This window comes from Abramis brama (assembly GCF_963993115.1).
Source record: "Abramis brama genome assembly, chromosome: 8".
NCBI lineage: Eukaryota > Metazoa > Chordata > Actinopteri > Cypriniformes > Leuciscidae > Abramis > Abramis brama.
In genome coordinates, this window is record NC_139970.1 from 44,217,155 (window position 1) to 44,230,169 (window position 13,015).

Below are 13,015 nucleotides of genomic sequence, written 5' to 3' on the forward strand. Positions count from 1 at the left end.
CCATGTGCAATCACCATCTAATCAGACACTCGCGTAACAATCAGAACTAGAGTCAAGAATAAGAATGTTAGTAGTTATAATATTAATAGATTGCAATGCGGTTACTAAGGTGTTGCTATGATGTTTTGGATGGTTGCTAGGGTGTTTATTTTAGTGAGTGGTGAGCTGACTGTACAAACACCATCTGATAGTTGGTTCTCCTCAGAGACGTTTGTGTTTCCAAGACAAACACACAGTGGTTGTTGAGTTCAGAGCTTCTCCAGAGCAGAACACCTCGAGCGCCGAGCTGAACTTCAGAGTGTGTGAAGTCAAGGGTAACACTCGAGGTTAGACTGTGACTAATCATATAGCTAATCAAACCCTCGGCAACTCTCGTATGAAAAGCTTGACATTTGGGTCCTTGAATTTCGATGTTGCGGAAGGCATCAAAGCGGCGGTGGTTCTCGGACACCAGATTTTTGACTGAAAAATTGTACGTTTATTTATTTTTACTTCATCGGAATGGTACAAAACTTGGTAAACGTTTTGGCACTTGCTATGTGAACACAAAAAAAAATCATGGACATGATTCGAAAAGGTTAAATGGTCCTGTACACAATAGTCACACTTGTGCTGCTCGCAGTCAAAAATTAGCGCATTGGAAATGAATGTGAGACGCATGTCCTCTAGTGGAAGCGTTTGGTACTGCAGCCGAACACACTCTCACTGAAAGCACGTTTTTTTGTGATATCAAGCTCAAATTTGGATCACAGCTTGTTTAGATTTATGGCTTTGATTTTCTTGCAGTTTTAGAGTAAAACGTGATTTTGAAAATACATATTTCATATAAATATTGAAAATAGTATTTTTGTGCATTTTTCATAACAATACACGTAGAATTCTGTTATGTTTTTTAAGTTCACTATTTTATTTATTTTTTCACTTCAGCAATTATCTGCCAAGTGTAGTCTTTGAAAAAAGATCAAACTTAAGTCTGAAAGCATTCAAGATTTACCACAGTTTAAGTTTGAAATGTTCAGGTCTATGCTCAATAAATGAATGAATGGATTATAAATACAACGTAAATATAATTTAGTATAAAAAAATCCCCTAAAAATACAAAATATTAAATAAAAAACACTATCAAACTAAAATACATTCATATATACATATAGTACATTCATTTCATTGACAAAAAAAATAAAATAATCTGTCATCTTTGACCGACTCACGAAGAGCACCAGAAGGTTAAAAAGTTTGTGAACAAACGTTGATATTGGCTTGTCAAAGCCTTGTCTGAAAGTTTGAAGTTACTTAAAAACACATTGTTAGCATGTTGCTAACATGATTTAACATGTTGATGGCATGATTTAACATTTTGCTACCATGATTAGCATTTTGCTAGGATGATTTAACATGTTGTTAACATGTTGTTACCATGATTCGCATATTGCTAGCATGATTAACGTTAAATTATGTCAGAAAATTACTAACAACATGCCAAAACCTGTTGCTGATATGATTTAACATGTTGTTAGCATGATTTAACACATTGCTAACACAGAACCATATTTCTAGCATGTTGCTAGCATGATTAGCACATTATTAACATAGAACCACAATTCTACCATGTTTGCTAACATTATTAGCATGTTGCTAGCATGATTTAACATGGATAGCAACAACATGCTAAAACCTGTTGCTGATATGATTTAACACGTTAGCATGATTTAACACATTGCTAACATAGAACCACATTTCTAACATGTTGCTAGCATTATTAGCACATTGCTAACATGAATTAGCATGTTAAATTATGTCAAAAAAGTGTTAACAACATGCTTAAACATGTTTCTGATATGATTTAACACGTTGTTAGCTTGAATTGGCACATTGCTTGCATGTTTTAAAATGTTGCTAGCATAATTTAGCACGTTACTAGCATGATTTAACATTGCTAGCATTGAACCACATTTCGAGGATGTTGCTAGCATGAATTAGTATTTTGCTTGCATGTTTCTATCATGATTTAGCACACTTCTATCTTGCTGCTAGCATAATTAGCACATTGCTAGTATGAATTAGCACGTTTTTACATGTTGCTACCATGATTTAACATGTTACTAGCATAAATTTTGTTTACACATCGCTAGCATAAATTAGCATGTTATTAGCATGTTTTAACATGTTGTCCTAGGATAGTCGTTAAGCTATGCTAGTGATAGGTAGCTTAAATACTCAATAAGTCTCATTGTGCAAAAGTCTTGACCCCCTCATTGAAAGTCTATGGGACGTTTGTAGATTTGATCATCTGTTTAACGAAAACTGTAAGTCGGATCAGATAGAAAAGATACAGCAACCCGTGTCAGAACAGTCTGAAGGTCTGAGCCAAGTTTGGTGGTTATAGCTTGAAAGTTTAAGTTTTTATTGATATTTTGATTTAGCTTTTATTTTCCAACTTTTTTTCAACTTTTATATTAATTTCAGTTTAATTTTTTAGTAATTTTGTTATGTGCTTTTGTCACTTTTATTGATTTTATATATATATATATAATTAATCAATTCATCTGCATCTTGTTTTCTGGTTCCCAAATAACACAGTTTGTATGTTTACATGAAAGCTCTGTTTATGTGAACCCTAAACGTTGCGTTTCAAATATTCGTTTAGATGTTTATATATTTCATGCATCTACAAAACCCTTTCAGTCGATCTGAGCTCAGTTGGATGGATTGAGGTCAGCTTTATTTCTACAGCTCTTTCTCCAATACTGATGTGTGTGTGTGTGTGTGTGTGTGTGTGTGTGTGTGTTTCAGGTCTGAGGAGGAGATGGTGAAGTTCATGCAGCTCATGAACTCAATCTGGAACATCTGCGGTCGTGACGTCATCACCGCGTTCGATCTGTCACCGTTCAGACGCATCTGTGATCTCGGAGGTACAAGACACGTCTCACATGATGATCTGTATCACTATGGCAAGCTGGGTTAAAGTCCCTGTAAAGTCACCACAGAAAAATGTGTTATTAGCCACCCAGCCAAATTTGAATGATAAAAAAAGCAGCCAAGTAAATAAAATAAGCGATCAAAATCTTGAAAAAATTAGCAGTGGGCTCTGCTCTCAAACGCTGGGGGTGTGTCCACTGGGGGCGTGTCCACTGGCGGCGTTTCCGCTGGGCGTGTCCGCTGGGGGCGTGTCCGCTTGGCGTGTCCGCTGGGGGCGTGTCCGCTGGCTGCGCTGAAACCACGCCCACTCGTGGGTCTCTGCTCTCAAACGCTGGGGGTGTGTCCGCTGGGGGCGTGTCCACTGGGGGCGTTTCCGCTGGGGGGGTCCGCTGGGGGCGTGTCTGCTGGGGCGTGTCTGCTGGGGGCGTGTCCGCTGGCTGTGCTGAAACCACGCCCACTCGTGGGTCTCTGCTCTCAAACGCTGGGGGTGTGTCCGCTGGGGGCGTGTCCACTGGGGGCGTTTCCGCTGGGGGCGTTTCCGCTGGGGGCGTTTCCGCTGGGGGCGGTCCGCTGGGGGCGTGTCTGCTGGGGGCGTGTCCGCTGGCTGTGCTGAAACCACGCCAACTCGTGGGAAAGCTGACTCGCGGTCACGCACTGCTGATCATGGCACCATTTGTTGGCGGGACGGGAGGATGAACGCCGAGGCGGGAGATAGTCGGTTTGGCCCCATTCACCAGTAACAGCGGATTATCAGTGAATCCCAGTTGTCTCCAACGAAAGTTTATAAAACTATCCTGTGTGACTATCTAGCTCAGCGGCTCCAGTACGTCATCGAGCCACCGCTTTAGCCCCGCCCAAAACATCCTGAACACAGCAACTGTGAAAAACTGTTTAACGGTCTAACTCCACAATTCAGTCCTTCACAGTTCACAGTCTTTGTGATGTGTTTTAGCAATACATTTATAACATTTATAATGTGTTTAGATTTTTTTTTTTAGAATTGCCTTTACAGGGACTTTAACGTTTAATCCTTAAACCGTATTAGTATCTATTTAGGATCTGTTCTCTTCTATTTTCATCTATTTACCTTTGATTGTTTATTTACTGTTACTGTGAAGCGTCCTTGAGCTTGGGAAAGGCACTATATAAATTAAACTTATTATTATTATTATTATTATTAAAGAATACACTAAAAAAACACTGGGTTAAAAACAACCCAAGTGCTGGGTAAATGTAGGACAGAACATATGTTGTTTTAAATTTACCCATCAAATTGGGTTATTTATTTAACCCATCATACTGGGTTGATTAATTTTTAATTAAATGTCATCACCGCGTTCGATCTCTGAGGTATAAGACGCTTCTCACATGATGATCTGTATCACTGTGGCAAGCTGGTTTAACATTAAATGCTTAAAACGTACTAGTCTCTATTTAGGGGCTGTTTACACCTGGCCACTTCATGTGTTTTCTGCGATCTGATACTGATAGCTATCCGATCGCGAAAAGACCAGGTGTAAATGCCCTCTGAAACGCATTCGAGATGGATTTAAGTCCGATCGCTCAAACCACATCAGGAGTTCATTCCAGATGAAACTGGACAGGTGTAAATGCATCTGGTTGTTGAAACCACATGTAAATTTCACTCCTCCCAACAATGCTAAAAAATAAACGTGTGAGAGCGTGTTATAGGCTATATGTAATGTTATAGCCCGATATGACGGCGCTACTGCAACACATCACCTCAGATGAGCATCTATTCATAAAGCCAACGTGCAAACTATCGCAAATCAAAGTGAAAGTAAGTCGCAGACGCTTAACACACAATCTTCTTCATTAAAAGTCAAGAAACTAAATGATCTTACCAGGGCTGTTGCAGCTTTCTCTTATTGCGGTCTTTGATTTTGAAATTAGCTGATGATCAATAAAATGCAGCTCATATCTGTTGCTTTCGATGACGTGATCTCCATTAAATCTGCATATAGCGCGGGAACTGAAGATTGGATTTATGTCCGTTTTGCGAAAACACATTTAAGTGACCAGGTGTAAATGGAATCGTTCTGATAAATCAGATAGCTATCCGATCTGAGAAAACGCATGAAGTAACCAGGTGTAAACAGCTCCTTAGCATCTGTTCTCGCCTATTTGTATCTATTTACCTAAAGAATAAGTACTAGTAGCATGAAAATAGATACTATTATGTTTTAATGATTAAATGTTAAAACGGCTTGCCATACTATTACATGCGCTTGCAGACACAATCCACAAGATGGAGCCGTGGAGCTGATTCTGATTTCACTCATTATTGAGAAGCTAAACAAAAATGTTCTTAAAATCAAATATTGCATATTATTGATGTCAAATATGGACTAAAATTGCACTTTATGCTTAAATAACTGTGATGTACTATATTGTATTAGTATTATACACATTACTGTTCAAAGGTTTGGGGTCGGTAAGATTTGTAAATATTTTAGAAACTAGTCTCTTCTGCTCACCAAGGCTGCATTTATTTAAACAAAAATACAGTAAAAAAATTGAAATATTATTCCAGTGTAAATCATCTGTTTTCTATGTGAATATATAGTAAAGTGTAATTTATTCCTGTGATCAAAGCTGAATTTTCAGCATCATTACTCCAGTCTTCAGTGTCACATGATCCTCCAGAAATCATTCTGAGATCATTTCTTACTATTATCAAATGCTGAATCATCATTATGTTTATTATTTTCATTATGTTGTCAAAAATAATTTTGACTTTTTATGTCACAATTTAGATTTTTTTTAATTGATCATGACATTTTAAGTCACAATTTGGACTTTTTAAGTAATAATTTTGTTTTATCATGCCAAAGTTTTGACTTTTTGTCATCATTATGACTTTAGTAATAATTGTAACTTTTTGTGTCATAATTATGACTTTTTAAAAAAATATTGTGAGTTTTTACTTTGGAAACAAGCACGTCTTTGCTGTAGTTTTTGATCAAATTTAAAGCATTGTTACTGAATAAAACTATTAATTTCTTTAAACAAAATGTTACTGACACCAAAAATTGCCCACCAAAGTTGTTTTGTCTTTACTATTAGCCTGACATGTTTTTCCACACATCTGTCGTTATGAAGACATCAGTTCTCAAATGTTTTTTTCTGTTTTTTTTATAGAAGACTCTAATCTAATGTGTGTGTGTGTGTGTGTGTGTGTGTTGAAATGTCACACCAGCTTTCCTCTACTTCCACGAAGTGCCTTGAAAGTGTTCCCTTCAATTATTCAAGAGACAAGGTCTCTGTCAGTTTTAATCGCGCTCAATTTGCGCGGACAGCAGTGATTTGCAGAGGTGTGTGTGTGTGTGTGTGTGTGAGGAAGCCTTGATCATCAGACACACACCTGTAGAGCTGCTGTTGTTACGACTAATGATGACAAGGCGGCATTAACACGTCGAGTGTGTGTCGGCGCTAATGAGGCCGTGAGATTAAACTGAGACTCACTGCTCCATCTGTGCCAGTAAAACACACTCTCACACACTTCATCTGTGGTTGTTCGATGGGGAAAACGCTTCTTTTAAGAACTGATCTTTGAAAAGATGCTTTGAAGAATCAAAACTGATTCCTCTTTTGCATCTCTGAGAAGAAAGATAATAAGTGAAGATAATAAGTGAAGTTTCATCCCTTAAAGTGTCCGGATAGAAGTTTCTACTTGAGGATAACACACCATCTTGTCCTGAAACACACTTGCGAGCGGGAGGACGTGTGTGTGAGGGTCCAGATGGTTGCGTGTGACAGAACTCAGGAATATTAATGTGTGTGTTGTAACGCTTGTTCCCTCAGGCTGCAGTGGCGCTCTGGCCAAACAGTGTGTGTCCGTATATCCCGAATCCACCGTCACCATCTTCGACCTTCCCAAGGTCGTGCGAACATCCCAGCAGCACTTCATGCCGGATCAGGACCCGCGGATCTCCTTCTGTGAAGGTGTGTGTGTGTGTGTGTGTGTGTGTGTGAAAGAGAGAGAGTATGTGTGTGAACAAACAAATGTGAAACAAAATTTTTGTATGCATGTTTGGAGGACTTGATTTAAATAAAGGAGACACACCTCTTCAGCTGTTGTCAGGTGTCAACCGTGTGTGTGTGTGTGTGTGTGTGTCTCTGACAGGAGACTTCTTCAAGGACGCTCTCCCGCCGGCTGATCTCTATATTCTGGCCCGGATTCTGCATGACTGGACGGACCAGAGGAGTGTGGAGCTCCTGATCAAGATACACCAGTCCTGTAGAGCAGGTACACACACACACACACACACACACACACACACACACACACTGACCAGAGGAGTGTGGAGCTCCTGATCAAGATACACCAGTCCTGTAGAGCAGGTACACACACACACACACACACACACACACACACACACTGACCAGAGGAGTGTGGAGCTCCTGATCAAGATACACCAGTCCTGTAGAGCAGGTACACACACACACACACACACACACACACACACACACACTGACCAGAGGAGTGTGGAGCTCCTGATCAAGATACACCAGTCCTGTAGAGCAGGTACACACACACACACACACACACACACAAGTCAAGTCAAGTCAAGTTTATTTATATAGCGCTTTTCACAATACAGATTGTATCAAAGCAGCTTCACAGTATTAAATTAAAATAATACATCAATGCTTGTTTCTAGTGGAAAACGTCCACGTTTGGTAATGCTGATCAATAGTATTGTTGATTGATTAATTAAATTAAATATCCCCAAATATCCCCACACACACATACACTCACTCACTCACTCACTCACTCACTCACTCACTCTCTCTCTCTCTCTCTCTCTCTCTCTCTCTCTCCTCTCTCTCTCTCTCTCTCTCTCCTCTCTCTCTCTCTCTCCTCTCTCTCCTCTCTCTCTCTCTCTCTCTCTCTCTCTCCTCTCTCTCTCTCTCTCTCTCATGATTTGATGCTCAAGAAACATTGATTATTATCTGAAAACAGTCATATATTTTATGAGCAAACTGTGATACATTTTATTTTTCAGGATTCCCTGATAAATAGAAAAAGTTAAAATAAAGTGAAAATTGTGAAATTATTAGAATTTAAAATAGAAAAATGTAAGTTGTAACATAGTTGTAAATCATTTGTAACATTATAAATGCCTTCACTATCATTTTTGATCTATATATTTATCTTTTAAAATATTACACACGGCAAACATTTAAACGGTAATGTAATTGTGTTTGTTTCAGTATTTTTGGATGAACCTCATACTGTATATCTGCAATTTATTCTTAAACTTATTGACTTGAAGTCAATAGTTCAATTACTCGATTTGCAATGCATTATGGGATAGTAGTTCATCGCCTCATTAAAGATGTGAAGGACTCATTGACTGATCTGTAACTGGTTTATTTAGTTCGTGGAGCAGAAATAAATACAAGAATTTCTGTGGAGAAAATGAACAGGAGAAATGAGGGAAACTGTTGTTCACTGTTGTTCTGTGTTATACACACATATTTTATGCCCTTGTATTTGGACAAAAATAAGCAAACAAGCCAAAAAAAGGTTTCCAGTGCAGTTTTAGTTGTACTCACTGCTTCTCCCTCTGTGGATCTTTTCCTGTTTTAAACTTTCCCTCCAGTTTTCCAGCAGGTCTGTTGCTAGAAGTCTGATCTTCTGATCCTCTGCGTTGATTATTTGTGTTTAAAAATAAAAATACTATATTTTCTGAGTTCTTTTCATCAAATTTCACGTCTGTATGTGGTATTCTTCTAGATTTTGTAGATTTTCGGTCTATTTCTTTTCTCAAAATAGCAAACAAAGAAGAAAATCTAAGAGCTCATGCAGATCACTCTCTCACACTCTCTCTCTCTCTCTCTCTCTCTCTCTCCCTCTCTCTCCCTCTCTCTGTCTCTAAAGTGAAAATTGTGAATATTATTAGAATTTATATTATAATAAAATTAAATTATAATATTTTATATTATTAGAAACTGTTTTCTATGCGATTACATAGTAAAACGTAATTTATTCCTGTGATCAGAGAAAAATCATTTGTAACATTATAAATGCCTTCACTATCATTTTTGATCTATTAATTGTTTCCTTGCAGAATAAAAGGATTTATTATTATTATTTTTTATATCTTATAAAATATTACACACGCCAAACTTTTAAACGGTAATGTTGTGTTTGTTTCAGTATTTTTGGATGAACCTCATACTGTATATCTTGCAATTTATTCTTATACTTATTGACTTTAAGTCAATAGTTCAATAACTCGATTTGCAATGCATTATGGGATAGTAGTTAATCGCCTCATTAAAGATGTGAAGGACTCATTGATTGATCTGTAACTGGTTTATTTAGTTTGTGCAGCAGAAATAAAAACTAATAAAAAAAAATGAACAGGAGAAATGAGTCTGAAGCAAAGGCTTCTGGGAAACTGTCTGTTCACTGTTATGTGTTATACACACCTGTTCATCTGTTGACATGGTGTGTGTGTGTGTGTGTGTGTGTGTGTGTGTGTGTGTGTGTGTGTGTGTGTTAATGTCTGAAGGGCTGCTGCTTCTTGACTCTATAAAAAAGATGAGCAAATGTCAAGAAAACAAAACTCGCTAAACAACACCCGCACAAACGCCAGAAGCTCGTTATATAATTCATCCGCTGACAACAATATGAGGCTTTCACTTTCACCTCTTAAAGGCACACTTCACCACTAACACGTGCTAAAAAATGACAGACGTAGATTTCCTGGTCGATTGTTCCATTAAATTACAGTAACTAAAAAACTCTTTTAGGGAACGTCCTCATTTTGGTATAAAAATAAAATATGTTTTATTGTAAACATGTAAAAGTTAGGGTAAGTCTGTTAGGCTTTGGTTCTAGCATTTATAAGTAGACTTTACAGCACTTCTACTTCATCTCGAAGATTGAAACCTGAAATCCTCTGATGAAATATTAATAATAATCTGCATTGAGAGTCTTGAGAGAGGATTGTGCTGATGTGCAGTGGAGGCGTGTTGTCGGTCCAAGCTCTTCTTCATATGTGTTAATAATCTTCATGGCGAAACCAAAGTGAATACAGAAATGTATTAATCTTAAATGTCTTTAAAATAGTTATAAGACAAAAATTCTAAAATACATTCTTAAATCAATTTCTCTGAATAAAAACGTTGTCTATTGACATTAAAAACAGTGCAGTCCAGTAAAATATGTGTATTGGAGTTTTATGCATGAATTATGAATATGCATAATGCATTAGTTATGAATATGCATGAATTATGAATATGCATTCTTACAAATTTTGCATTTATTTATATTAGCAGTTTACGCACTAATAATTTCAAGTTCTTGATCAAAATACAAAGTACATTTGCATTTATGAGTTTGTCAGATGCTTTAATCCCAGAGTATTGAACATTGAGAGCTGAATTTCACATTCTGAACTAACTGCACTGAGAGAGTCTCGTGTGCTGATGTGCAGGTGGAGGCGTGCTGTTGGTCGAAGCTCTTCTTCATGAAGATAACAGCGGTCCGCTGACGGCTCAGCTTTACTCGCTCAACATGCTGGTTCAGACGGAGGGTCGCGAGCGCAAGGGTTCGGATTACACACGCTTGCTCACCGATGCCGGATTCTCCCGAGTCCAGATCCACAACACCGGCAAGATCTACGATGCCGTCCTGGCCTGCAAATAAACCAGTGCTGATATCCACAAACTTTTACTGGAGAAGATTAGATGAAGCACATCATGTGTTTTCAGGCCACTGAACGTGCTTAACTAATCAATGACATCATACCTGTGTTCGTTAGTTACCGTGTTTTACCCGTGTTCATATTTACAGTGTTTTACTGTGTTTTACCCGTGTCAATATTTACCGTGTTTTACCCAGTGTTCATATTTACCATGTTTTACCTGTGTTTACCATGATAGCCTGTGTTCAGGTAAGAGGTCATGGATGAACTTTTACTGTGTTGATTTACTCTTATAGTGTCACATCATCAGTTACACTGTAACAAATGAGTTTTCCAAGTTGTAAATAAAATTTACATGAAAATACTATTTCAGTTTTTTTTTTTTTTTTTTCTAGAAAATTAAATTAGATTTTTGTTACTTGCCTTTTTTTTTTTCTTTTTTTTTTCGTTGTGAAATTTACTGTGTGGAAATAGTTTCTATGCCAATTTTTTATTTTTTTTTACTCTCAAATTTTCCAACCTTGAATATTGAGACCTGAAATCCACTAATTAAATCATCATAATCTGAATTTCACAACCCGGATTTCAAGTGAAACCCGGTGAATTCATACAAAATATTTTCAAATATTCATAATAAAAGATTGTGTTGAAAATCCAGTTTTTAATGTTGTTTATGTGTCTATGTGGTGTTTTTAATATGCTTTAAGACAAACCATGTGTAAATTCATAAGTCATTGCTGAGTATTTCCTCCTTAAAACTGCAGTGAACCAAAGACAGTCTCAAAAACACGCTTTGAAATCGCTAGTGTTTCTGACGTCACAAACTACCTTGTAACCAATCAGATCAACGTGTGATCGTCAACCAGTGGATCTCTGAGCTGAGTGAGTGAGTGGAGGCGGTATCATTTGCATATTCATAGAACCGCGCATACTAAATGAGGCAAGGGTGTCGAGTTACATTCAAGATATTTTAATACACAGATTTTTTTTTTTTTTTTCAAGAAAAATACATATTTAAATATGTCATTTTGGTGATCAAAGATGAGTTTTAAGAGATAAAATTATTGACTACAACTTTAATATTAAATAAATTGTTTATGAATCACAATGCATTCTGGAATTTTTGTCTCTACAAAAGATTCAAGTGATTATGTAATTATAAACATAATTATAATAACTAAGAGCATGAAATGTCATAACACACCTAAAAACTAGCTCACTATTTGTGCTTTTGATTTGATTAAAATAATAGTATTGTGCTTGAGGTGTTTTTGTCATAATTGATCGCCTGACAAGTTTTTGGACTTATGAATTTAAATGTTGATTATAAAAGGTTGATGATTATGACTAATGATCAATGTAATGACATTCCTGCTGGAGGCGTTTTATAAAAGGAAACAAAACAAGCAGTTTTTGATGTGTTATTAAAGCGGGATGAATAACAGATGTCCGTCTGTCTGGATCACATGAGAGTCATGATGTGTGTGTGTGTGTGTCTGCGGGGGGAATGAAGGCCAGTAAAACACCAGTGTTCCCACATGTGATGGTGTTTGTGACACGCTTCATCAGTAGCTGAGGCTTTTATTTGATATACTCTGATGACATCCCTCGTCTTTCATAAAGAACTCTTTGTGAATTTTTATAAATGACGCTGTAACTGGAGTTTTGTCTACATTCTACACTGTAAAAAATATGTAAAAATAAGTTATGGAAGTACGTTTAACAAGAAAATACTATTTTAGGTTTTCTACTTCAAAATTTCACGTTTATTTGAAGTATGTTGTTACTTGCAGGTTTTTGTAATTATTATTTTAATTTTTTTCAAAGTAAACTAAAATAATCAGGTTTATTATTGTTAATTAAAAGTAAAACCATTAAAAACTGTTTTGTTGTTTGAAATCAAATATTAAACGTATTTCAACTAGTTTTCAAGGCAACATTTCTCATAAAGTCGAAGTCCTAAAATTACTAAAACTGAATAAACTAAAATTAATAAATAAAAAATAGTAAATACTTTACTATTTTCTTAAACATCTATATATATATTTTAATATAATTTAATTTAATATATATAATATATATATATATACATTTCTCATAAGTTGAAATACTAAAATAACTAAAACTAAAATAAACTACAATTAATCAAATAAAATAAAATTACTATCAGGCATTAAAAATAAATATAAAACAAAAAAAGACAAAAACAGTAAAATTACTACAATTTCAAACCTAATGTAAAAACAGAGTCTAAAAACAAAAAATAATACTTAGGCTAATATTAACACATGCTATAATAGTAGGTCAGTGATACTAAAATAACTCTGGCATCTTTCTGTCAAGGGTAAATCATGCATGTTCTGTAGCTTCTGTCAAAAACCAGAGAAATATCTGATTTTTTCCCACATACAGAC

General features: G+C 36.4%; 1 protein-coding gene across 1 annotated transcript; it reads left to right on the forward strand.

The window, feature by feature from the left end:
• Positions 1-2,796: 2,796 nt before the first annotated feature.
• LOC311088666 (acetylserotonin O-methyltransferase-like) lies at positions 2,797-10,746 on the forward strand. The gene is made up of 4 exons (XM_084122909.1): positions 2,797-2,912; positions 6,745-6,885; positions 7,067-7,189; positions 10,392-10,746. The coding sequence occupies exons 1-4, from the start codon at positions 2,807-2,809 to the stop codon at positions 10,601-10,603; spliced, it is 582 nt and encodes a 193-aa protein (XP_083979035.1). The 5' UTR covers positions 2,797-2,806; the 3' UTR covers positions 10,604-10,746.
• Positions 10,747-13,015: the final 2,269 nt, after the last annotated feature.